This window comes from Diadema antillarum, unplaced genomic scaffold, assembly GCF_040938485.1.
Source record: "Diadema antillarum isolate AM-2024a unplaced genomic scaffold, OU_Dant_1.0 seq00000063_RagTag, whole genome shotgun sequence".
Lineage (NCBI taxonomy): Eukaryota > Metazoa > Echinodermata > Echinoidea > Diadematoida > Diadematidae > Diadema > Diadema antillarum.
Window position 1 is genome coordinate 269064 of NW_027271166.1, and position 27447 is coordinate 296510.

General features: G+C 39.8%; 1 protein-coding gene across 1 annotated transcript in view; it reads right to left on the reverse strand.

Moving 5' to 3' along the window:
• LOC139725842 (uncharacterized) overlaps window positions 1–27447 on the reverse strand; it is a 65735-nt gene that overhangs the window by 36373 nt on the left and 1915 nt on the right. Inside the window, exons 3-21 of the mRNA XM_071636920.1 lie at window positions 23809–23963; window positions 22908–23075; window positions 20986–21235; window positions 19102–19665; window positions 17638–17760; window positions 16612–16725; window positions 15637–15864; window positions 13992–14208; window positions 11549–12683; window positions 10691–10790; window positions 9484–9726; window positions 8233–8396; window positions 7264–7415; window positions 6519–6772; window positions 4669–4873; window positions 3703–3848; window positions 2772–2943; window positions 1486–1652; window positions 765–1001 (exon numbers count right to left, since the gene is read on the reverse strand). Coding sequence (XP_071493021.1) covers window positions 765–1001; window positions 1486–1652; window positions 2772–2943; window positions 3703–3848; window positions 4669–4873; window positions 6519–6772; window positions 7264–7415; window positions 8233–8396; window positions 9484–9726; window positions 10691–10790; window positions 11549–12683; window positions 13992–14208; window positions 15637–15864; window positions 16612–16725; window positions 17638–17760; window positions 19102–19665; window positions 20986–21235; window positions 22908–23075; window positions 23809–23963 — 4794 coding nt within the window. The remainder of the gene's footprint in view (window positions 1–764; window positions 1002–1485; window positions 1653–2771; window positions 2944–3702; window positions 3849–4668; window positions 4874–6518; window positions 6773–7263; window positions 7416–8232; window positions 8397–9483; window positions 9727–10690; window positions 10791–11548; window positions 12684–13991; window positions 14209–15636; window positions 15865–16611; window positions 16726–17637; window positions 17761–19101; window positions 19666–20985; window positions 21236–22907; window positions 23076–23808; window positions 23964–27447) is intronic.

Below are 27447 nucleotides of genomic sequence, written 5' to 3' on the forward strand. Positions count from 1 at the left end.
TAGCAAAACTGCAAAACTGCAATTATATTTTCTTGCCAACCTGATCATGACCCCCATACCCACAGCTGCCTGAAACTCCATCAAGGCTAACTCTTCATGCTCTTTCTGTGAAGTAGCAGTCAACCTTAAGTAACTATTCATGTCTAAGCCTTAATGAGCTTTGCTTCCGGATTGGCACAAATGTCTTGAAACTAACTGCCGATGAATGGAGATTACCTAATCCCACTAATCCGTCTTGTGTCATCTTAGCCTTCCTCTTGGACTGAGGCACATTAATACAAGGGAGTGGGCTTGCTAACTTCAAATTAGGTCAAGTTTGGAGGATTTATGTGAAATGAGATGAAAAGCATGGGAAAGCTACAGCTGAGAGCCAGGGCACATTAAAGGTACAGTTTACCTTTGGGAGCAGTGATTTTAAAAATTTTTGAGTTATCACATTTGAAACATATGTGTAGGTCAGTTGTATCACAAAACATCCTATCATATAAACATTTTGCAATGAAACCAATGATATAGGGAGATATCACTGTTTTATTCATGAAACCATAACTGTAGACGGTTCAGCCTATAGAAACAATTTTATTATAACTATTGTTCACATTTCGTATATTTAACAATACTTAATATTGATTATCCTAATTACAATTTTTACAATGGTTGTTTTGCCTAACTCACATTTTAGAACTATTTTAAAGCACTAAAGCTGGGTTTTTGCTTCATTTGCAAATGGTAAATAATTTAAGGGTTAAATCAATTATTCCCACCTTCGGCACAGGTGCAGTTGAAGCCAGCGATGAGATCGGCACAGGTGGCCCCGTTCTCACAGGGACCCGATTCACACTCGTCCACGTCCACCTCACAGAGGGACCCGGTGAATCCTGGTGCACACTGGCAGGTGAATGCCGCCCCCTCTCCGTCTATGCAGGTCGCTCCGTTCTGGCACCGGGGAACGGCCGATGAGGCATCATTGCAAACGTCAATGTCGATCTCACAGTTTACGCCTGCAGGATTATCAGTCAATTAATTATGATTATTAACTGTTTTTATGAAAGGTATTGTTATGTATATTTTCCCCTCAGGCTATATACATGACTGTATGGAAATTTGTATTGCAAATTTATAGACATTCATAAGCAAGAGTTACACATCTGAATATCAATTTGTGTAGGCTAACATTACATCAGCCACACTGAAAAATATAGTGGAAAAAAATGCTTCCAAGCTGCGTTTAATTACACTAGAACTGTGGGAAATTTGACTACGATAGTCATACTCAAAACTTGTTGGATCAAAGTTCTTTGATTATGTGTTAATTCTGAACTCTTAGCTCTTTCCACAGAACCCGCCTACACCAAAACTAAATGAATAACATACACGCTACTCCTCTTAGTGCTAACACATTTTTGCATCACCCATTTCTAATCAGCCTTTGCACTGACGGCAATGGTGGACCTTTAGAGGTTGGTTCACACTCCCACTGCCTACCCGTGTATCCTGGTGAGCAGGTGCATGTGTACAAGTTGATGTCGTTGGTGCACACTGCTGCGTTCACACAGGGGGTGCTGGAGCATTCGTCGACGTCCTCAGAACAGTCAGACCCTTGGAACCCTGGGAAGCACTCGCAGCGATAGCCATTCACCTCATCAAAGCAGCTACAACGGCAAGAAGTGAACCAGAGAATCAGTTTGCTTGTGACTGCATATGCTGCCGTATATTGCTATTGAATTGACAAAACTCATAATTTTATAAACAGGAAAGGAAACAGAATTGGCGACGTTTAAAATGTGACCATCGATATGACAATGTCTGTGCTATAACAGTTGATAAAGTGAGTGAACAAGGTAATTAGGTGACCTTGAACTTTATCTGTTGGTATCTAATAATGACAGATCATTTGCCGGTACGCTGTTATTCTCACAGAAATGAGGGGGGAAATATTTCTGCTGATGTTATCCGGTTGAGGATGGTTTGATTTTGCTACAACACGCATTTCCCATGGACTCTTGCCTGAGTATACTCGGGACTCGTCCTCAACGGATTAAAAACATGTAAAGTAAGAAATCATCATCTGTGCTGTATGAGCTGATGGTACACATTTCTAGAGCAAGATGGAATAAAATATCCCAACATGTTAGCATGAGCACTGAATCATGTCAGTGAAAAAAAGAAAACAGAGGAGGACAGCCTCTTTGTGTACTAAACTTTGGTAATAACTGGTGCTAGAAGGATGCTGGTGCAGAGTGTAATTGTGTGACTCACATTTTACAGTCAAATCTGACCCTTCAATGCTCAAATTGTCTGAAGATAAAACTTTTTCTGGGTATAACTGGCTTTGACACGAAGAAAAAAGAAGTGAAATCACATGTGGTACAGACCATTCAACTGCAAAGTTACACTCATGAGATGTCACTGACCAATGTTGTGTGTAAGCATTCTGTCCCCTCTAGTAAGAGGCACAACACTCTGTCTCTCCGATAGGACATAAAAAGGAGGTCCCATGTGTGAGTTAGCCAGAAGTCACGCACGTAAAAGATCCCACTTCATTTGTTCATTGCAAAAAGCTGAGCACTGACCAGGTGAAGAAGTCCCCCTGCCCACCCACACAAGAAAATGGGCGAATGATGCCAACCCCTTTGGTTTGCCCCAGGTGACTAGCAATAGTCAGCAGATGGTATCAACCAGGCACACTTGTGCCATATGCTTCAGTGAATAAGATATCAATGCCCAAATCCTCATGAAGAACTTGATGGTCTAATCGTAATGCCACTCACGTTCCGTTGTTGCACGGATGCGGCGAGCATTCATCGATATCCACCTGACAGTCCGTGCCGGTGTAGCCAGCTGCGCAGCTGCAGCTGTAGCTGTCCACTTGGTCCTGGCACGTGGCTCCATTCTGGCATGGATTTGACTCGCACTCATCAATCTCTGTCCCACACAGCACACCTACAACATACAGACATGAAAGAGGAAGGATGTAAGATGTCCTAAATTTAGTAGGAAGCTAGTTAATGGGTACTGCACAGGTAACCCTTAAACCTACTGGGGGGGGGGGGGGGATAAGCCCCCCACCTCCTCAACATATTTCACGATCATTTTCAAACGCCGAACAATATTTTGCTGAAATTTGTGGATTTTTTCTTATAGTTATCTTGTGCACATTTTGAGACCCTATTCGTGACAATCAGGGGTATGCTTGCTGAGATATAGCACATTTTCCTGACCAATATCACTGAAATGGGCAGTTTGCAATAACTTTTGTTTGTACAATGGATGGGTTTTACTAGAAGTGTAAGATGAATGTTTTCCTCTGGTAAATTCTCAGATAACATTCCTTTTGGTTATTATCAACTACTGTATACGCCGAATATTTCGCGAGGTTTTTATTTTCGCGAATTTCACGAAATCAAAGACACGCGAAAATATTGACTCTGATCCTGATGTGAATGTGACGTACGCGTGTACACTTCTCCATTCAGTACAGACTCAACGATCGCGAATTTAACCACTCGCGAAATCGTCGGGAATTCCTGATTCACGAATATTTAGACTCGCGAAATATATGGCATATACAGTATTCTAGATAAAATTTTTGCCAAGATCGTATCATTGACGGCTGAGATCTTAGAGGGGAGGGCCAAATCAGCCCCAAATCAGTTTGCAATGAAAGTTACAGAAGAACACTAAAAGACTGGCATGACTCACCCGTGTAGCCACTACCACACATGCAGAGGAAATTGTTCAGCCGATCCAGGCATGTCGCGCCATTGAGGCATGGTGCCGACTGGCACTCGTCAATGTCATCGGTGCAATTGACACCATTCCATCCAGCAGTGCATTCGCATGTGTACCTTTACGAGACGATAAGTGGGAAAACACCAGTCACATCATTTCTTTCCATTGCAATAATGAAGATGACAATTACAAAAATAACAATGACAACAGCAAAATTATAACTGACTATGTATAAATAGTGATACAGTATAATTCAACACTGACATCAGATATCATCAAATGCAAAGATACTTAATAACACTTCCTGTAATGAGGAGAAAGTGGCGACAAAAAGAATACTTACTACAATCTCAAGCATTGACACAACTATGAATTGTTTGCTGTAATAGTGGTTCATGAGAGAGAGAGAGAGAGAGAGAGAGAGAGAGAGAGAGGTGGAGAAAGAAAGAGTAAGCGTGAGTAAGAGAGAAAGGGAAGGAGAAAGACAGGGCAACTCAGGAAAACTGTCAATGCAAACTTTCACACTTATTTTTCTGCCATCAGAAATTAGAGATGTGTCTTAAAATACGATTGCCCTTCAAACACAAGACTTTACTATATATGCAAGCTCGCCACAGTCATATTGATTTATGTTTGACATTTTTGACTGTACATTGGCTAGCTTTAGATCTGTAATGCCAATGCTAAGATGATCCTATTAGGCTAAAAATGGTGTTCTGCACATGCGCGAGAAAGCCGTTTCCATCGTCTGACCCGAAAGGCTGCGTTGTCTTAGCTTTCGCATTGCAGATCTAAAGCTTGCTAATGATGGAAAGAAGAAATTACGAACGAAACAAGTGCTCCACTGCATACGGCATAGCTTCCGCAGAATTCTATTGACAACTGATTTCTAACTCCAGTATACAATTTGGAAGCGCGCACACACTAGCTCCTCACCCATTAATGCCATCAACACAGGTTCCGCCGTTGGCACAGACTCCAGGGATGCAGTCCTCGATGTTTTCCTCGCAACGGTCGCCACGGAAACCGGGGAGACAGACGCACTGGTATCCATCTATCCCATCGATGCATGCAGCATCATTGAGGCACGGCACGGAAGCACACTCATCCGTGTTGATATCGCAGTTGAATCCTTCAAACCCTTCAAATTAATGTCACACACAAATATCAAGTAAATTTACTTTGGCTCGACAAAAACCTCACATCTCATTGGAAAAAATGACATACTGTAAAAGCTATTATTTTTGGTTACAGAAAGATATTTTCGTAAATATGGAGGTCAAAGACATTTTTGCGAGATGGTGTTTTTGTAATTTGACACTGAAGATATTGCTAATGCACTTAAGCCTGTTCGTTCATGGTATTTTCGTGTATTTTTAAATTTGCGGCCCAACAGTGATTCGCTATATTCACGAAAATTAAACCCTAACGAAAATAACAGCTTTTACAGTAATAACATTTCCAGTAATCTAAAAGTACAAGGACTGTTCTCTACTTTTTCCACTTCAAGAAAAAACTAGATATATTGCTACGGCTACTGATATGCCTCCGCCATAATGCATGGTTCTCCTAATAGGTCTATAGTACAATGTCTTGACAATGTGTGATGACAGTTTCACACAACTGGCAAAATATTAAAATGACAGGTTTGACACAAATGTGCTGAATGTTCACTTTCCTAGAACTAGGTTCAATTGGATGAATGATTAAAATGTCAGAGTGCAGGTATTTGGGGAACTGATAATTTTTACTTGACTTTTGACCCTTTTATAAGTTTATGCATTGAGTAATTTTCAAGGTATTGAGAAAAAGTATAATTTCAGTATCAAATGGGAAAATAGCATTATCTAAACCTGGCCTTTGACCTTTGACCTCACAGTTCCAAAGAGAATCACTGTTAGGTTGAACACGCATAAATATGTAAGTTTCATGATGATATCTTGAGTTACTTTCGAGATATGGAGGAAAAAGTGCAATTTAGCACTTTCACTTGACCTTTTACCTTTTAACCTTTGACCTTTTGGCAAGAAACTTCCCCAAAAATATATATTGGGTAATACATGCCATACATCAAGTTTAAAAAAAAAAAACCTTCAGCCTATTGCATTTTAAGGAAAGTAGTGATATTTTGAGGAGTTGACCTTGACCTTTGACCCCCTGACCTTTGACCCATGACCCCCAACTTCCCTAGATAATCACTGCCCATCAGTACAATCATATATACTAAGTTCCATGAAGATACCTTGAACCATTTGCGAGATATGGAGAAAAACATGAAATTTCAATTTTTTTTCACAAAATAAACCTGTGACCTTTGACCTTTGACCCTGTGACCCTAAAATCCACACAAAGTATTATCCCCCAAGGATATACCCTCATACCAAGTTTGATGTAAAACCACCACACGGTTCTTGAGATATCGACAAAAACAAAACGGGACGGACGGACGTACGGACGGACGGACGGACGGACGACCCGAAAACATAATGCCTCCGGCCACTTCGTCGCGGAGGCATAAAAAATTACACATTCTTTCCTTCATGAGCAATTCAAACCTCAATCTGAATTACTAGTAATCGTGTCTTGAAGTTTTCAACTTTCTCTGAATTTATACTATCTTGCAGACATCATGATATGAATCATTATCATTTTCAAACTGATTTAATGAAAGAGGTTTTGTCATTTGTTACATTATTATAAAGCAAACAATGTGATATGTTCATTGAGACCAGATTTTGAATACAGTACATAACATTTGGCTGCTCATTGCTCAGCCTACAACGTACCTGCCGTGCATAGGCACTGGTACGTGCCATCTGGCTGCGTTATGCAGGTTGCGTTGTTGCGACACTGGTTGTAGCCCGCATCACAGGGGTCGAAGGAGATGTCGCATTGGATCCCTGTGAAGAAAGGTGGGCAGTCACAGCGGAACTGGTCCAAACCGTTGAGACATGTGGCCCCATTCTGGCATGGGTCAGAGTCGCACTCGTTCACGTCCACCTCGCACAACTCGCCTGTCCATCCCGACGCACACACACATCTGCAGCAGGGCATGAGAAAAATATCATCATTTGGAACCTTTGACCCATGGTCAAAAGATAAAAATAGCTATCCTTTGTAAACAACACATAAAACAATTCTCATGTCCATCTCCCCCCCCCCCCCCCTGTAATTAGAGGCTATAGGACAGAATCAAATTTGCAAAAAATACCCCAAAGAATTTACATGACTTTTACAATTCATGTTGAATTTAGGGTAAAAGTTGTTACAGTCAACCTCATCTAATTCGACCTTGCACACATTGAAAAAGAGGCCAAGTTGAATGAAAATTCTGTGGAAAATTAATGCAAATCAACAGACATTTCTCTGGTCCTTTTAGACTCGACCATTAAAGATGACTTTGACTATGTCACTGACTTTGAAGACTTCACTGCTCAAGATAGAATGGTTGATGGGGATATCTTTGTAGCTGTTTGCATGCACACAAAGACTGACTCTTATAAGTGCACACTCGTTCCATTTGTTGCTTACTGGAAACCGTTGAACCGGTCGACGCAGGTTGCCCCGTTTTCGCAAGGCTCCGAGGCGCACTCGTCCGTTTCCACCTCGCAGAGATCTCCTTCGTAGCCTTCCACACAGTGACACCTGTAGGCTTGGTTCAAGTCCTCGCAGGTGGAATTATTCTGTGATCCAGAGAGAGCCAGAGTCAAAGATTTCAAACTTATGATGCCCAGCATCTTCTGCACAGAGCTGCATATCATCGTGTCACCAGATGGGAAATGGGATGCTAACAAAAGTGACTCCTGAAATATATTTCTGTCAATATTTAGGCAATTAATCAACAAAACAAGGGATTATGCTTAAGAGACTCTGTCTTCTATCTCATAGAATATCACAGTGCAAAGAACACACAGAAGATGTTAAAGGGATCGTAAAGTTTTGGTTGAGGCCTAACTTCAGGTTTCTAACATTTTTTGGTGAGATGATGAGAAACCTCTTGAGAAATATGAAAGAGCATGTAATTCCAAGAAGAATTCAACATTTATTTGATGAAAATTGGTTTTTATATGGCTGAGATATCCAAAACAAAGCAATCCTAATAAAAGGTGGAGCCCACCTTTTATGAAGATCACTTTATTTTACTTTGTTTTTGGATGTCTCACCCATTCCAAAACAGATTTTCATCTAATAAACTCTGAATTCCTCTTAGAATGGTATACTCTGCAATATTTCATAAGTGGTTGCTTGGCATCTTGCAAAAAGTTAAAAGCCCAATCCTCATCTCCACCCATACTATACCATCCCTTTAATACTAATTCCTGATCTGAAATGCAACTAGCACTGTGAGTACATATTGTACTTTTATTAGCATGTTGCACTAGGTGTGCTCACTCATCTGTTGATACATCACAAAGATTCGTAACAATTTCTGCCAGATTCTCTAACAAAAGTATGGGTCACAGAAGACATTTTGTCTTCGGACTCTCCAAGATTTCCTACCTGGCACATGTTGTCGACGCAATCGTCGATGGGCAGACCGCAGTCAAAGCCGGCCCAGCCAGGCTCACAGAGACAGCTGTAGGAGACGATGCCGTCGATGCAGAAACCGTTACGACTGCACGAGTCGGGGGAGCAGTCATTGATGTTTACCTCACACCTCTCACCTGGGATCATTGTAGATTGAAAGCAAATGAGCACACAAATGAAACAGAAAAAAAGAAAAATCAAGTATACAATGCCATGACCGCATACTGTAAAACACAATATTTTCGCAGCATGAAATTTGTGCAAATTGGAGCCGACAACCTTTTTTGCGGCATGAAATTTTCATGAGTTGCCTCTAACATTCAATGCATATAGTGTAGACAAAAACTTTCGCGTGCATTTTACTTTCACGAATTTTGGCTCCCGCGGAATTCGCGAAATTAAAAATGCACGAGAACATTCCTCGTTTTACAGTACTACATACATAAATACTTGTAATATTCTACGATGAACCTCCTGTCATTTTATTTAATTTCATTTTGAAGTGACAGAATAATGAGCAAGTCAGTTGTGATAACTTTCATGGAAGGAAAGAGAGCGAGGAAGCTAACAAGAGCACAAAACCATTTGCTTATAATCCTTGTTTACACCTTCAGAGAAGAATTATCAGCAGTGGTGAAATTTCTTTCTGTTTTTATCACACCAGTAATTTCCAATGCATACTCCATCTTCTTCAAGACTGCATACTTCATGCATAAATATTTGAAATATTCTAACATGAACTGAATGTCATGCCATTTCATCTCACAATGATGTATTCCTGATCATGAGCGAATTATGGTCGTTATGCTTTTTAACAAAGAATCATATAGATCTGCACTTGTCAACCTTTTTCAACCTGAGGACAACTCTGGCCCCTTAATCTTTTTTTCTTTTGAGGCCCACTTACATGTGTAGATTGAATACAAATCATTTTCATTTATTTTTGGGAGGACATCACGGCCAACTGCTTGAGAAGCACTAGATTAATTGCATGTGTACCTTATGGTTTGTATCAATTACATGAGCCTATGTAAGATTAAATGTTAATGTAAGACTCATATACTGTTTGAGGATATGAAGATACGAAAGAAATCGAATGAAAATGACTGCAAAAAAAGGTGTGTGTGTGTTTGTATATGCGAGTGTATGTACATGTGTGTTTTTTGCAACATGGAGAATTTCTACTCATTTCAGCACAGCAGGGAATACTAATCCATCTCTCACCCATGAACCCTGTCAGGCAGTCGCAGTAGAAGCCCCGCGGGTAGGTCATGAGGTCGTCCACAAAGTTGGTACAGTTGGCGTTGTTCTCGCAGGGCAGGGCCTCGCAGGGGAGCAAGGAGCAGTCGTCCCCTCGGTACGGCACAGGACACAGGCACTGGTAAGCGTTGACGTCATCGAGGCAAGTACCCCCTCGTAGGCAGGGATTGGAAGCACACTCATCGATGTCTACTTCACACACAGAGCCTGATTTTGGGGACATCATAAAACAAAGAGCCACAATAGGAAAACATAAAGCAAAGTAGAATGATATGATACTCTGCAAGGGCAATAATTATAATCTTCATTCACAATAATGCAGCTACCGTCATATGAGCCAGGTGATGACAAATCAACCTAAGTGTTTCAATTCTTGTGGTTGGAAGTGCAATTTTGGCAGCTCGCAACAATTTTTGTGAGTCTCTTCATGAAATGGGACAAGGCTTTCCATGTCAAGATCTTGAATTCCTAATCATTTGAGAACTGAAAAAGTGTCACAGGAATAAGAAAACCTTGCTTCTTATGCTCAAGAAATGCCCAAACTTCCATGCAGATTACAGACACAAAACATGGATTGCAGCCTTGACTCAAAGACTAATTTATGAGCATGGCAGATGCAAAAAACAAACAAGATAACAAACAAACATTACATAAAATCATGAATTTGCATCAAAATTCTGGAAATGTGCCTCTCTGGTAAAAATCACATTGGAATAGTTTTGTCACAAAATGTCATCAGGGAGCAAATTTTTGGATACATAAAACCTCTTGTATATGCACTGTATTTCACACGTGTTTTTATTTTTGTGAATCTCATGAGTGGATTGATAATCATTGAATTAACTCACGAAAATATTGCAACCACGGCAAATTTCACAAGTAGATTGATATTTGCCAAATTAACTCAGGAAAATATTGCTACCTTAACACAAATGCAAAGTATATACTAAGGTAATCTCCAAGGTGGGAAATATGCAACTTTTCTCTTGAAAAGAGATGACACTTCCTTTCATTCTGTCAATGTGAATCTAGGCAGTGAACTTCATCTCTCATAACACTGCCTTACAAGTCCTAGCTCGCAAAATATAAGTACTTCATCAATAATCACTTCAGGTGTTGCCAATTTAGAGAACACTTCAAGTGTTGCCAATTTAGGGAACAATGTCCTGACCTGTGAAACCTGGTGCACACAGACAAGTGAAACCATCCACCTCGTCCAGACATTCTCCGCCATTCTGACACGGCTCCGAGTCACACTCATCAATGTCGATCTGAAAAGAAGAGATGACAGATGAAGGGATTGACAGGTGTCAAAGTGCCATGTTGTGATGAGAAAATAGAACTTTATTTATTTATCTATTTATTCATTCAATCATTCAGGCATTCATTTATTCATATATTTACTTACATATTTATCTATTCATTTATTTATTTATTTATTTATTCATCTATTTATTCATTCATTCATTCAAGCATTCATTCATTCATATCTACTTATATATTCATTAATTAATAATTAATTGATTAATTCATCGATTCATTCATTCATTCATTCATTCATTCATACATTTATTTACTTATATTCTTATTCATTTATCTATTTATTTCACTTTGTATACATTTTTTTTTTTCAAAATAGATCACACAAGATTGACTGATTGCATAGCTCCAATGCTGGTGTTTGTATTTATTACGGCAAGATATGATTGCATAGAAAAGAGAGGAAATACATGAGGCTTGATGCTATTTCCATACAGTACTATTCCTTAGAAAGTATGACAGGGAGCTCCCCATGTAAAATCAGTTTTCAATGAGAGTCCTAATGCATAGGAAGTGAAATCAGCAAAACTATGAGTGAAATTGCACTAGAAATCTGATAACTGTACACTGTATGTACAATTTACAACATCACATATCAACTTAACAAAAATGCTAACATCAAAACCCACTGTAATTATTTATGAAAAGATTCATAAAGCATTTCTGCACATATGACAAATAGGTTCTTGCATGATAAATTTGGGTTTACCTCACAATACTTTCCGGTATATCCTGACAGGCACAGACAGGACACATCAGCGATTCCATCCACACACGTTGCGCCATTGAGGCATGGCTGGCTCAAGCATTCGTCGACGTTGATGTCGCACTGTGGCCCCGCCCACCCGTTGAGGCAGAAGCAGCGATAGCCCGCCACCTCGTCCACACACAGACTCGTAGCCTCGTTGCAGGGGGAAGAGTCACATTCGTCAATCTCCTGCTCGCAAAGGCGACCCTCGAAGCCCGGTTGGCACCGGCAAGTGTACCCGGCAATGCCATCAACGCAAGTGGAACCATTGGCACACTGATGATTTAAGCATTCATCGATGTCCCTCTCACACCACACACCCGTGAAACCTGGGTGGCACCGGCACGTGTAACCAGCAAAGTCGTCAATGCAGGTAGCATCATTGGTGCAGGGGTTGGATGCACATTCGTCTGTCTCCACCTCGCAGAACACCCCTTCCCAGCCTTCTGCGCACTGGCACCGAAACCTGCGATTGTCTGGATTCGAATTCTGGATGGGTCCACTTGCTGTTGGAGGGGTGGTCGCTGCAACATCCTGGCATGTGCCCATATTCAAGCACGGATCTTGCTCACAGCTCACAATGGTGACATTACAGTACTGCCCAGTGTAACCTGGCAAACATAAGCAGACATAGCTGTCAATTCCGTCTTCACACTGGCTCCCAAACTGGCAGAGATTACCGATACAGTCGTCGACGTTATTCTCGCAGAATCTGCCTTCAAAGCCTGGGGGACATTCACACCGAAAGTCCTCCAGTAGATCTACGCATGTACCCCCATTGGCACAGGTAACACCATGGAGGGCACAGTCATTAATATTGATCTCGCATGTCACTCCCTCAAACCCTGGCAGACACACACAAGTGAACGTGTAGCTGGCGAGGTCTTGCTGGCACGTTCCATTATTCTGACAGGGGTCAGACGTGCAAGGGGGAAGAGGGTTACAGAACACATCATAGGGACTGGAATCATCAGGGCACTCACAAACGAATCCATCGATCCGGTCCACACATGTGCCAACGTTACAAGGGCTTGAGGAACATTCGTCTATGTCAATTTCACAGAGATTTCCAGTGAAACCTGGTTGGCATACACAGCTGCAGGACAAATACAAGGAAAAGGAAAAATTTATGAAACTAACAGGTGGACTGTACATCCATCTGCACGAAGAAGAATGAACGTACATCACTATATGTATGATGATAACAAACAGCAGGTATCTTATATAATCTTATATCAGAGTGTAAAAAACTGCTACGCTTAGCAACAATTGTATGGTATACGCATCTCTTGAGATAGTTGTGGAGTTTAGTATTTGGCTTTTTTGTGTCAGTCACGACCCCTTTGGCAAGTTATTGAAGTTTCTTCTGAATGTCACCTGTATGTGTCAATGTGACATTAGATTTCCACTGAAGCTAATTACACAACTTCTTTTTTGGATGGCTTAAATTCCATCCATAATGTCACCAATAGTGATAGCTTGCATTCAAATACAAATCGATGGACTGATGCAGGCTAGAAGATTTTTATTATTTATTATATATATATATATATTTTTTTTTTTTTGTGGTAGGGGAATGCATGTTTTGTGGAACAACATCCTCTAACCTCTACACATCCATAACACCAATGATTCACTCCACACAACCACAACACCAATGATTTACTCTACACATCCACAACACCAATGAGTTACTCTACTCATCCACAACACTGATGCTTTACTCTACACATCCACAACACCAATGACTTACTGTACACATCCACAATACCACTGATTTATTTGATGCATCCATATCACCAATGATTGCTCTACACATTCACAACACCACTGATTTATTTGACACATCCATATCACCAATGACTGCTCTACACATCCACAACACCAATGATTTATTCTACACATCCACAACACCAATGATTCACTCCACACATCCACAACACCAATGATTTACTCTACACTTCCACAACACCAATGATTCACTCCACACATCCACAACACCAATGATTTACTCTACACTTCCACAACACCAATGATTTACTCTACACTTCCACAACACCAATGATTTACTCTACACATCCACAACACCAATGATTTACTCTACACATCCACAACACCAATGATTTACTCTACACTTCCACAACACCAATGATTTACTCTACACATCCACAACACCAATGATTTACTCTACACATCCACAACACCAATGATTTACTGTACACATCCACAACACCAATGATTTACTCTACACATCCACAACACCAATGATTTACTCTACACATCCACAACACCAATGATTTACTGTACACATCCACAACACCAAAGACTTATTCCATGTATGCACATCACCAGTGATTTATTCTACACATCAACAACATCGATGATTTGTTGTTAGAGTTGCTACCTGTACTCGTCGATTCCATCCACGCAGGTTGCGCCGTTCCGGCAATCGTGCGCTGTGCACTCGTCCACGTCGACCTCGCACAGTCGACCTTCAAACCCCGACCTGCACCGGCAAGTGAAGTTATCGAGGAGGTCGATGCACTCGAACGTGGTGTTGGTCTGGCAGGGGCCTGACAGACACTCATTGATGTCCTCGGAGCAGTTCTTGCCTTCATAGCCTGGATGAGAGGTGGCAATCACAAATGGGGAAAGCGACATAAATTAAACAGAGACCACATCACAAAGCTCTGGAAGAACCCTTTCTTTACTCTTTTGAAAACATAGTTTATTCCTGACTCGCAAACTTATCATGTGTGAATGCTGTTTCCATTCATGAGATTAAAAGCAACTGCTTAAAGGGCATTCCAGATGATTTGCATAATTTCACATCATGTAGTACATAAATCGACAACTCCATGTATAGATTTGTGGAATTTATTGCGGTCCATGGGCGGAGAAACCGATAGTATACTCTGAAAAACCTTATACACATTACACTCCTGAACAAAGATGATGACATAGGAGGCTTGCATATTTCAGAAATGTAGCAGTGTAATTCCATTACAATACCACTTGCTTAACAAGTTCACCTGTGTAGAATCTATGCAAGCCTTCTTCTTTCGTCCTGCTTTCTTGAGCCGCAACTCATGCATTCATATGGTGAGGCTGCCATGTCACCATCCTCATTCACTGCAATTTGTTATAAATCTTAAAAACATTCTCTTTCTTCATCTGAATCACTATTTACATTCTGAAACTCTGTCCTCAGTATTACTAATTTATACTTGTTCACATGTAAAAGTCTCAAAATCATCAAGAGGTCGCCTTTAAAGTGGATCATGACCAGCTTAATAGTCAAACATCCACTACTCAATCATATCTTTAACACTTTATGGCGTATGGCTGGCAGTGTTATAATAACAGAGTTAGATCCCGAGCCCACCCGGACAAATGTATGTGTAAAATGCATCATGTATCATCTTTACGACATTAAGAACCACACAAAAAACAAGATACGCAACTCGAAGCCGATTGATGCACAGAATACCGAGGAGTGCAGATCTCCAAATTTTTGGATAGCTTGTTCATTACTACGCAGCTTCGAAGGGGAGCTAAAACATGGTAGTGTCACGATATAACTGCTCTATTTCTCTGACAAAGATGGTGATTGATACAGTTTAACCTTTGCAGAGAAAGTAAAGGTTGAGCTAAAAGTAAAGCTTAATAGTGCAGTGTTGTGCAGTATCACACTTCACCCAAAATGAAGAGTGGAATTCATAGCTTTTAAGAACTAAACTTATGCTCCTATAACAGCTGAATTCATCAGCCTCCAAGTCTGAAACATATGCAATTCTATTCTAACTTGAAAAGATGCACATCAGGAAGAGAGAGAGAGAATGAGACAGAGTGACAGAGTGATAGACAAATAAAAGATTAAAGAAAGATATTGGGAGGGAGAAAGAGAAAGAGAGAGAGCAAGGGACAAACAGAGAAAGATATGTAGAGAGAGAAAAATAAAGACAGAAAGAGAGGGATAACGATAAATGGAGAGATTATCAAGTTCATCCAACTATGCAAGAAAAGGAAAAAGACCTTCCTATACCAACCTGCAGCACATAGGCATGTGTAGTCGGCAACCCTATCGACACAGGTTGCGCCATTCCGACATGCCTCCTGTTCGCACTCGTCGATGTCGATCTCACAGTTATAGCCCTCGTAGCCCGGCACACACCGGCAGGTGTAGTTGTTGAACAGATCCACACAGGTGCCGTTGTGCTGACAGGGCTCGCTGAAGCACTCGTCAATCTCAAACTGGCAGTGATCTCCAACGTACCCTGTGGGTGTGGTCGGTATCATGAAAAGCTTCATTTTAATGGGTTATTCCAGTGCAATCATAGTTCAAAGTACATAGTATTTCAAATTAGGTCACATCATCATCATCATCATCACTGTATCAATCATGATCATGATCATCATCATCATCGTGATCATCATCATCATAAACATCATCATCATAAGCACCATCATCAGCCCCATCATCATCATCATCACCACCACCATCACCATCATCATCATCATCATCATACCAGTTTTGATCCTAGTGTGTTCCCAATAATGGGAGTGGCCAGATTTATCTCACAGCAACAGCTCTCATGCCCTCTCGCTTTCTCCCCCAATTTGGGGCATCTTCCATTCTCAAGCCAACCTCCCTGAGCTCTTCCTGTCTCTCCACGCACAATAAGAATAAATATACCTAAATGTATTTCAAACATTATTCCAAAGCGTTTCATAGAAAGAGAAAAGGTAATTATATGCCATTAAGTGACATGGCAAAGAATCCCAGAGGAATAAATAGCAGAAGGTGAACTTAATGCAAATTTACCTCCAATATAGAAGCAGATTCAGTAATGAAAACATATCAGTAGCACACATCAGTTAGGTTTGAGCAAACACACAATGATTTTTTCGGCCAGTATCGATGGGACCTTGATTTCTCTTTGTCTGTCAGACTGAACTTCAAGACAGAGTTGAGTTCCTCCTTACAGCTAAATTTTAGCCAAGAACGACACTGTTTTACTCACCTGGGAGGCAGTAACACTGATAAGAGTTGACCCGATCCACACAGACTGCATCATTGAGACAGGGTTCCGAGGCGCACTCGTTGACATCAATCTCACAGCTTTGTCCAATGTATCCTGGTGATGAAGAAGGAAAGTAAAAAAAAAAAAAAAAAAGGAGACAGGATTGTGCTAAAAAAGATTGGACCATATCTATTGAGAAATATTGTGCAAAACATTGGAAGGAAAAGATATGGCAACAATTTTCAGAGTTATTACTGTTTGAGAAAGAAAACCTCGCATGGAGATCTATAATGCTTAATCCCCCTTGAAATATTTTAAAGTCTGCATGATTGTTACAATGATTGTTAGTGTTAAAATATCACATCGTTGATATCGGCACACTAATTTCACGATGTCATCTGTATTATATGTTCTTAAAATTGTGATTTGTAACTTTTTTTTAGTGTACATGTATACCTGCAATTATCTAAAATGGGTAATTGACCTGGATATATATGTTAAACATTATCTTGAATAAAGAAATGATTCAATAAAAAAATTGCTTTGAAGTTAGACATTTGGTTACTGTAAAACCAGAAATACTCATGTGCATTTTAATTTCAAAAATTTTGCGAGCCAAGATTTGTGAAATTAAAATCCACATGAAAGTTCTTGTTTACACTATATGCTTGTTTGCCAGTGGCAATTTAAAAAAATTTCATGCTGCAAAAATATCTTGCTTTAGAGTATACAAATTTTAGAAGGACAACTATTACCTATGGGATATATTGCTCCTGTTTGTTTGAAAGTAATCACAATTGTGCTCGACCTAATTGGAAGTTTGGCGAATATTGCATACATTGTTTCAGCTACATAATTGGCCAGGGCTCAGTTATTATTCTCGTCGTTTTTCTCTAAACAACACCATCAAAACTTTTGAATAAATGCTGCTACCAAAAACATTCAGCTGTACTGTTTTCTCCCCTTTTTTATATCTCTTTGGCACAAATCTGGCTGAAGTGTTGTAAGTATGCAATCATCATTTACCAGGGGCACAAAGGCAGGTGAAGTTGCTCCCTCCTTGCGTTTCTGAGCAGTTGAGGGCGCTATTTCGGCAGACACCAAGGTTGCAGAGATCCAAGTCTTCGTCACATTGGGTCCCATTAAAACCTTGAAAAAAATACAAGAAGACAAAGAAAATAAACATTCAAACGAATGAATATGTCTAGTAATCAGGAGGTTGTGGGTTTGAGTCTCACTCAAGTATGTCTGCCCATGTTAATTTTTATCTATCTATTTATTTTTTTAATCATACAGTCTAGGAATAAGCCAGTTCGCAGTTAGCTCATGTGCACATAGGTACAAATGACCTTTCATTTTTCTCAGTTGGTTAGGCAATTCCCTCGTTTTCAAAGCGACAAAATGCACAAGTTTGCCCAACATAACAAATGATGGAATTCAACAGTCATGTTCAAAGAAAGGATAAATTTACATTGACCAGGATGGGAAAGCATACATTTCATTATTCATTATTCATTCAATGTATTGGCTATCTTTTTCTATTGATGTCACCAAATACCAGTTTTGCTGTCAGGTGGATGTGCTGGCAACCACAATTTATAAGGATTACTTAAATATTCATTAGGTCACAGATCATCTCTTAGAATTTCAAAACCAATATGTCCTGTTGGTACAAATTACCTTCTTCTACTCATGTGCAAAGGTGGAACCCCGAACTGGCTTATTACCAAGCACTGAATAATTTGTGGTTATTTATGTCAATGAAGGGCAATTTGTCAATAAATTGCAAGAAAATGTATGTTTTCACATATCAATTAACAGTAATATAGCAGAGACTCCAACTCTCCCGTTTTCGACAGGAGATCTCCCGCCGAAAACCCATTTTTGCAAAATCTCCCGTTCTCCCGCTTGAGAGTTAATTTCTCCCGCCCTGGCTCTTTGTCTCCCGTTGCAAAGGATTTCTTACTTATTTCTATTGTATGTTGAAAAAATAAGCCTTAGACAGCACCAGAGAGCATATAGAACCCTGGGAGTTTCGCGCTTCGCACACATCAAGTTGGAGTCTCCCGTTTGCTAAGGGTTTCAGGCGGGAGAATCTCCAGATCAGAAGGTGCTTGGGGTTGGAGTCTCTGATATAGTCGATACACCACCTTACATGAAGTGAAATATGACACATTCAATGGGACATCTGTTTACTTTGTTCTGTCTTTATCTATTGATGACCTTTCTGATTTATCACTGGAAATGAAGAAAATATTGTTGCATGTTCTGTGTGCTCAGAACACTTCCATCAGAAACTGACCTACACGCTATCTTTATTACATCTTGTATAGGATAAAAAGTGTGGTATTCAGAAACTTTTTTTTTTTTGTATCTCAGAATTAGGTTGCCCCTCAGAATGGTTGCTACTGTATATTGTTCTAAATCAATAACTAAGCATCTATCTTCTTAAGTTTCCATCAAAATATACTTTATGCTTTGCTGAGTTACCTATGCCACAGTCACAAATGTATCCATTCACGCCATCTCTGCAGACTCCTCCATTGTTGCAGGGGGAAGATTCACACTCATCCACATTGAGGGAACAGTCTTCCCGGCTAAATCCTGCTGCACAAACACAGTTGTAACCATTGATCCCATCCAGGCACGTTCCCCCATTCTGACATGGATCGCTCCCACACTCGTCCGTGTTGATCTCACAGTAGCGTCCCTCGAAGCCAGCTTCGCAGAGACACCTGTACGAAGTGGTCTCGTCCAGGCACGTGGAGTTGTTAGAGCAGTTGTGATTGGTGCAATAGTCTATGTCCACCTCACACCACTTGCCCGAATAGCCAATCGGGCACAAGCATGTAAATCCACCAGCCTCCTCCTGGCAAGTTGCATTGCTGGAGCAATTATGTGTTTCACAGTAAGGGATGAAAGTGTCGCAGTTCTGCCCAGTGTATCGGTCTGTACAAAGGCACATATAAGTTGTGTCGTCTATTACCTGGCAGGTTCCATTGTTTTGGCAGGGGTAGAAGGAGCAGTTATTCAGAGGTATCTCGCAATCGATACCTGTGAGATAAGACAAAACAAAATAACACACAATGATTAAAAATCATACATTTAATCCCAATTCACAATTGCCCCATAGGCAATCATCATTCTGATGGGTAGGCAAGTTTTGCCTCAGTTGGGGGTAGGTGTGCTGCTACCTAAAAAGCATTACATGGCTGGGATGAATTCACTGGACTGACTTTCCATACTGCTTCATATCGGTGGAACACACATCTAATCTTTACCATAAAGGGAGCATAGCAGAGTCTTTTTCAATGGCAAAATGATATTTGTCTCTCACAGACCCCTTCTTTTTCATACTTGAGACTGATTGTTGTCAAAGGTGGAATAGGCCATGTAATGGCACACACAAGATATTTACACACTCCAAGGATGGCAACCTTGAGAACAGAACTGTAATATTCTCAGCATTGAAAGGGCATATTTTGTGGTGGGAAAATGGTATTCTTACCTCTCCTGCAAATAGACATGTGTAGTCAATGTGCTAGTTGACAAAATTCAAAGGAAAAGCAATTCACCATCAAAAGCGGCTTCATTTGTGTACAAATAAGAACAGTTTCTTGACAGAGTACCAGTCACATGTTATCTCAAGCACAGTGGGGCTACATATTAATGGGCCTACTGGAGCACTGTGGCAAAGCAGGTAAATCAAGTGGAGGTCCCAAATTCAAATCCCGTAAAGTGACTACATCCATGGACACAATGTTTTTACCCAACATGTCCCTCTCAACCCATGTGTATAAATGGGTACCTGGTAAGGCTAAGGGTAACAATAACAACAGGGCTGTCTGGTATAGAGCAGTGGAAACACTGAAGAGGCTACCCTGGATAAAGAACACAATATATACTGGAACTGTATGTCTTTGTCTAATCTCTCCATTTTTTGAGCGCACAGGGATATAGAACTATGTCTTATGCCCTATATGAGCACTGTAGATTATTATTATTATTATTATTATTATCATTATTATCATCATTAATATTATCATTGTTATTATTATCATCCTTATCATTATCATTATTATTATTATCATTAATATTATTACTATTACTATTATCATTATTATTATGATTGTCTTTATCGTCACAAGATATCTCTTGGAGATCAATATCACGTCAAGTTCTATCCTGGAACCTTAGACTTCTAGTACTTTTCTCAGGATTCACGCCGTTCCCAGCAGTGCTGCTTTTTGGCATCTTTGCACTCGATAGGGCACACCCACTTTATTATCATTGTTATTATTATTAATATTATTATCATTATCATCATCATTATTATTATTATTATTATTATCATTACATCTATCACACACTCACCACCAAAGAGATTCTCTGGACACAGACACTCGTACCCATCAACGAGGTCAACGCACTCTCCACCATTCCGGCAGGGGGCGGAGCCACACTCATCCACCTCCAGGGAACAGGTTTGCCCCGTGTAGCCGGGGGCGCAGAGGCAGGAGAAGGCGGCCCGGAGGTCCTGGCAGGTGGCACCGTTCTGACAGGGCTGGGAGGAGCATTCGTCCACCTCGGTCTCACACAGTGGGCCTGTGAAACCTGGCTGGCACTGGCAGCTGTGGCGGCGAGTGTGAGAAAGAGTATGGTGAGTGTGTGTGTGGTTGTTGCTGTTGTTTAATGTAACACATACACATACACTGATAAAAGGCCTTTTAAATGAGAAACTAGAGAAACACTCTGAGAGCGCAGACCTCCGCCAAGCAGCTCATTTCTACCACTGATCTTGTTCTTCCATAGAGATCAGTGATTTCCACTCATACTTATGCATGCTGAAAGTCACCTGATTTCCCAATATAGAAGCTTTTTGTTACGTCATCAACTTCCAGCTGCGCGGCGCGCCTCACCCCAGCAGAAACTAGAGCATGCACTTTTGTGCGCATATGAAAACCTAAAAAATGCGCAGCTTGAACTCCCTAAGTTCATTGACCCTACCTGCCAAAATATCGAAAATCCTTCATAAAATCCACAAAAATTCTCGTATCACTACCAAAATTTAATCATCTGATACTTGTACCATTCTCAACCTTCCCTGTGAGTTCCATCCAAATCTGTACACTACTTTTTGAGTTATTTTGCTCACAGACAAACAAACAAAAAGTAATGAAAACACAGCCTCCTCCCTTGGCTGAGGTAATGAAATGTCCAACCCCACAGAATGTAATACATGAACATCAAATGATTGACAGTGATGACGATGATGAAGTGATGATGGTGATGATATTGATAGTGATGATGGTAACGATGATGATGATGATGATGATAATGATAATGACAATAATGATAACAAAGACAGACAGGGCATTGCAAAATGGCTCTAATCATTAAGTGCCAAATTTGACCACGGATACTGCTGTGGTGAGATTGATCCGGACATGAAGATAAAGCTAATGATAATGCACATGGAGCATATGAAATCATATCGCACTACAGAATTTTAAACGATTAGGTCACAAGAGGAGAATATGTATAGGGACCGACTAGTACTTACAAGCATTGCTTTTAGTTGGTTCTGTCATATCTAACACTTCTTTTCGCAATGGAAGAAAATTTTGGTTCTGTTATTTACTTGAAGACAGCCTTGTGTTGTCTATTTGCTCAATATCATCGCATTCACTTTTATAGCTATATATATTTCTATGTTTTGAATTGTAATTCAATGATTTTGATGTTTTCTCTAGTGATATGTACATTGTACATCCTACTGTATCCGCCATATATTTCGCGAGTCTAAAATTTCGCGAATCTGGACTTCACCGACAATATCATGAGTGGTTAAATTCGCCATCGTGGAGGCCTGTATTGAACGGAGAGGTGTACACGCGTATGTCACATTCACATCGGGGATCAGAGTCAATATTTTTGCGTGTCTTTAATTTCGCGAATAGCACCTGACTCGAGAAATTTGCGAAAATAAAAACCTCACGAAATATTCGGCGTATACAGTATTTGGTTTTGTCATGAAATATGAGAAGAACACAAACAGACTTCTGACACCACTTGTAGATACGTAATCACAAGCTGCCACTCATGTTAAGCTGACAATTCTTAGAAACAGCTTTTCCTGACTCTACCAGCCATATATTAAATTCATAGCATATGAACATTTTGAGTGGTGATTTCCCTGGACTGTGCCTGGTTTTTGTGTGCTTTATTTCAGTTTGGCATCATTATAATCATAAAGTGAAGTTACATCATCACACATCATGTAAACAGCCTACAACAACACACCTGAAACTGTTGATGCCATCCACACATGTTGCCCCATTCCTGCATGGTCGCTGTTCACACTCATCAATATTCTCCGAACAGTTCTGTCCCGTGAAACCAGCGATGCAAGCACAAGTGTAACCACCTAGAAAACTACTGCAGCTTGCTCCATTTTCGCATGGCTAAAATTACACAGATACATGGGGGAAGAGAAAAGAAAATCAGAATTTTCCTTCTGCATGGTAGAAAGATTAGAAGGGGTTAGAAATTATCAGTAATTATAGTTCTCATGCAATAGAAATTGATCTAAGCATGTTTCAAATATGACCTCTGTCAACTCTGAAACATTTTCGAGTTCACATTTTATGCTCCAGTTCCTCTATAATGAACAAAGATGTGCTAGTATGGTCGTATTAGCACTGTACCCAGATGCATATAGAATCCAGCACAAGCACTCCAGGAAGTTGACACCAACCAAAAACAAGAATAAAAATTCTATGACATTTTTCTGCATTCAATGCTCAATGAAATATGATGATCTATGTATAATTCAAGGACTCCTGGACTAAATTTAAGACTTTGTATGCCAATGCTATATGCTATGCTTGACACTGATACTGAAAAAGGCAACCACTTCGTAAAGTAATTTAGCTGTTCAATAAAGATCCAAAATTAAATCATTGCATCTGGACTTACTGTTTTAATTCTGAAAATGGTTTCTTGTCCAATCCTGGACACTTCATCTGCTCAACTGATTTGGTGGCGGAAAACATTGGTGCCAATTGGCGCAGATGCAGACGATTCTCAGAACTAAAGCAGTAAGTCCACATGCAATGATCTAATTTTGTACCTTTATTGAACCTTACCTGGATGAATCAAAACTTACATCCATTGAATATATAAAAGTTTATTTACCTGACTGAGGCAGTAGTCTCTCTCTTCCTCACATCTGATGCCAACATAGTCTGCTGGACACGCGCAGCTGAACGCACCCACTTCGTCCACACATGTGCCATTGTTCAGACAGGGGTTGGATTCACACTCACGGATCTCCCTCTCACAGTACGTTCCTAGTGGTGGTAAGTAAGAAAGAATCAGAGTTGGTGCAAAACCAGAAATTTTCACATGCATTTTAATTTTGTGAATTTTGTGAGAGCCAAGATTTGCAAAATTAAAATGCACGCTAAGGTTCTTGTTTGCACTATGTGCATTGAATGCCACTGAAGGGCAATTTGCTAAAATTTCATGCCGCGAAAAAGGCTGTTCGCTCCAATTCGCTAATAAATTTCATGCCACAAAAAATTTCTTGCTTTACAGTATGAACTCTGTGTTTCTGTGTACAGGCAGAGTAGTTGCCAGCATTTTCAAACATGGAATGAGAGAGATCTACGAATCACAGCTTAAAATGATAACAATAATTAGGTGATACGCTATCAGCGTATCACCTATTGTGATTGTCAAAATCTCTCTTTATTTCTTTTTATTCTTCTTTCTTTCTGGACAATTTTGTGTCATCAATATCTCAAGAATGACATTACGGAATAACATGACATTTTCAGGGAACATGTCTCATGACAATATCTAGCCACAATAAGGTTTTCATGACAGTAACATATCTATGACGTCGTCTAGGCGCCATTTTGTGATTTTTGGACCATGTTACATGATCGATCATAACTTCATAACTAAAGGTCATTTCTGTATCATTTTTTGTGGACATAAAGTTCAGGTCACGTTCTATCTTACTTCTTTTGATGCTAATTACCTAGGACATCATTAAGTGCGCGTAAGCGCGCGTCAAAATTTTAAAAGGCTCAAAACAACTTTCCAATGGGAAATCTCGAAGTTTCAGACAATTTTATGCGTTTCAAACAATTTTGCGCGTGCGCGTCCGTCCGCGCATTTTCGCGCGCACAGCGCGTCAGCAACATGAAAATACACTTTTTTTGACAGATTTGGATTCCTGATACTTTGAGCAACAATATCCATTGATTTCTAATCGATTCCTACAAATAACAAAGCAATGCACTTGCGTCAAAGTTCAAATTTCGCGTGCGCGTCTATGTGCAAATATAGTGAAAAAACATGTCTTTGTTTATTTCGCCATAGCTCTTTAAAACGTCAGGTGACCCTATGTTTTTATTGCATATTACAAAAGCATATAAATTGGACATGACGTTTCAAGTATCATTATTTCCATAATTACATTATGACGTCATCATATCGTCATCTGAAATCAAAAAAGTGGAATTAATTTTTTTGAGGTACTGTTTCTGACATTCATTTGCTCGTATCTCTGTTGTTTAAGCTCAATATTATCCCAAATTCAGATATGTTGTACTTTGAACATTTGCCTTTCAAGTCCATGTCATGGTTTTGAAATTTGATGACGTCATCATGCTTTAAATTGTGTTTAAAGGTAAAGACGCAAAATCGGACAAGTTTACGTGTTATGTCTATGGGAGGTGATTTTTTTAGAAACCATGCATTGACTTGACAACGTTTAAGCACCTTTATCTCAGCTGATTTTGCTTCATTTCCTCTGAAACTTATTTATGTTGTAGCTGTGACAATAAGCTGCAGTAATCATGCATTTTATTCTTTGAAATCTCCTCATGAGGTTGACAATTTTGCAATTTAAAACTGAAAATGAGAATGGAATGCGGACCAAACGATTCCTGATTCATCTTTCACGTACATAAGCTTACGTTCCTCTAATTTTCTCGTCGAGACGTATGGTCGAGTGGTTAGAGGCGTCGTCTTAGAAACGTGAGGTTGCACACGTACGGGTTCGATCCTCACAAGAGCACGAAAGAAAATAATATATTTTTTTTACTTTTTTTCTTCAATAGAGTACTACACCTTCGTCCATGTAGAAATCACGTTTGCATGTAAACACACCTATACGCACACACTCACACAGTATACCTTTGTTTTGCGTTGGAGACTGCATTACTTCGACTGCTGCAAAATTATAGTTTTGCAGGTTGGGCTTTTCAAACTGATATAGTATACTGTCACAACATGAAATTTGTTCATATTAATTCAGTAACACAATGTAGTCGTGGTTACTTTGTGCTGATTTATACATGTAACAAGCTATACATTGTAAAAAAGGTATTCAGTCTTCTGTATTGATGATTATTTGTCAATTAGTGGTTTTTGTGGAGTTTCAGATAGTGATAAAAAGTATGGATGATAAGTGCAGCGATAATTCCTATAGTTAGTTCAAAGCTGTGTTACAGATGTTTGATACATACATTTAGCATTGTGTGTGTGTATATACGTGTGTATACAGGTTGGCCATATGACACATGCTAGACAATTACTCTTAATTGATTAGCAAACGTGATCAGCTATGGAACTGAATATGGTACTAATGTATGATGTTAATGATTCTGATTAAACTGTGACGAGTTTAAAGGGATAGCGTAACTGTGTGTAAAAATAAGGCAATTATAAGGATATTTTAGGGCAATTTGATAACCATGCCTATAATAATTTCATACAGGTACTAATGCCTGCCTCATATTCAAATGATAGATCGTCATGTCAATAGCAAACTGACAACGTACGATGAATGTGTTATATATTGAACAACTGTCTTTCAAGTCCATAACGTTCCCCATATTTTCCCGTCGAGACGTGTCGCCGAGTGGTTAAAGGCGACGTCTCAGAGACGTGAGGTTGCGGGTTCGAACCCCACAAGATCACGAAACAAAATAATTAGCTACTTTACTGTTTTTTTTTCTTCAATTTTGTATTACATATTCGTCCATGTAGAAATCACGTTCGTATATAAACGCACCTATACACACACACAGACACACACACACGCCATATCCCTCTTTTTTGTGTGTTGGAGACCACATTGCTTCGACTGCAGCAACATTTTGCAGGTTGACTTTGTCAAACCGATCATAGTATGTAATGACGACGACTGAGGTGTTGTACTTTGAACAATTTTCTTTCAAGACCATGTCATTGTTTTGTAATTTGATGACGTCATTACACTGAAAATTGTGATTAAAGGCAAGGTATCAAAACCAGCCGATTATAGGTTTTATGTCTGCGGGACGTATTTTTCCCAAGTTGCCAGAAATGGCATAGCGACCTCAGTCGTTACAAGGCCGCTTTTCCGTCTAGCAATGCAATAGATGTTCACACGGCCACGTTAGTTGAGTGGGCATTGACTTTCCCCCCGTTATATCTATACATTGTTGTTGTTTTTTTGTCTTACCATTTCCGTGGATGACCCGTGGTCGAGTGGTTACAGATACGGTTTCGCATGCACGCTCAATATAACTTCAAGGTGCCTATATCACATTCTTTTCTTTGTCGATCACAGATGACTGTCATCTGATGACCACAAGCGTATCACCTAACTCGTCCTCAATGTGACGAGTTTTCATGTCTCGTTGTGGGATGTGTATGATAAGAATGATTAATCAATTCCTAAACATTTGAATGCATACAATATATAAACAGTGTATGCATACACCACAAGCAGCAAAATCATGCACATGGAAAATGTCAATAACCTAGCATATCTCA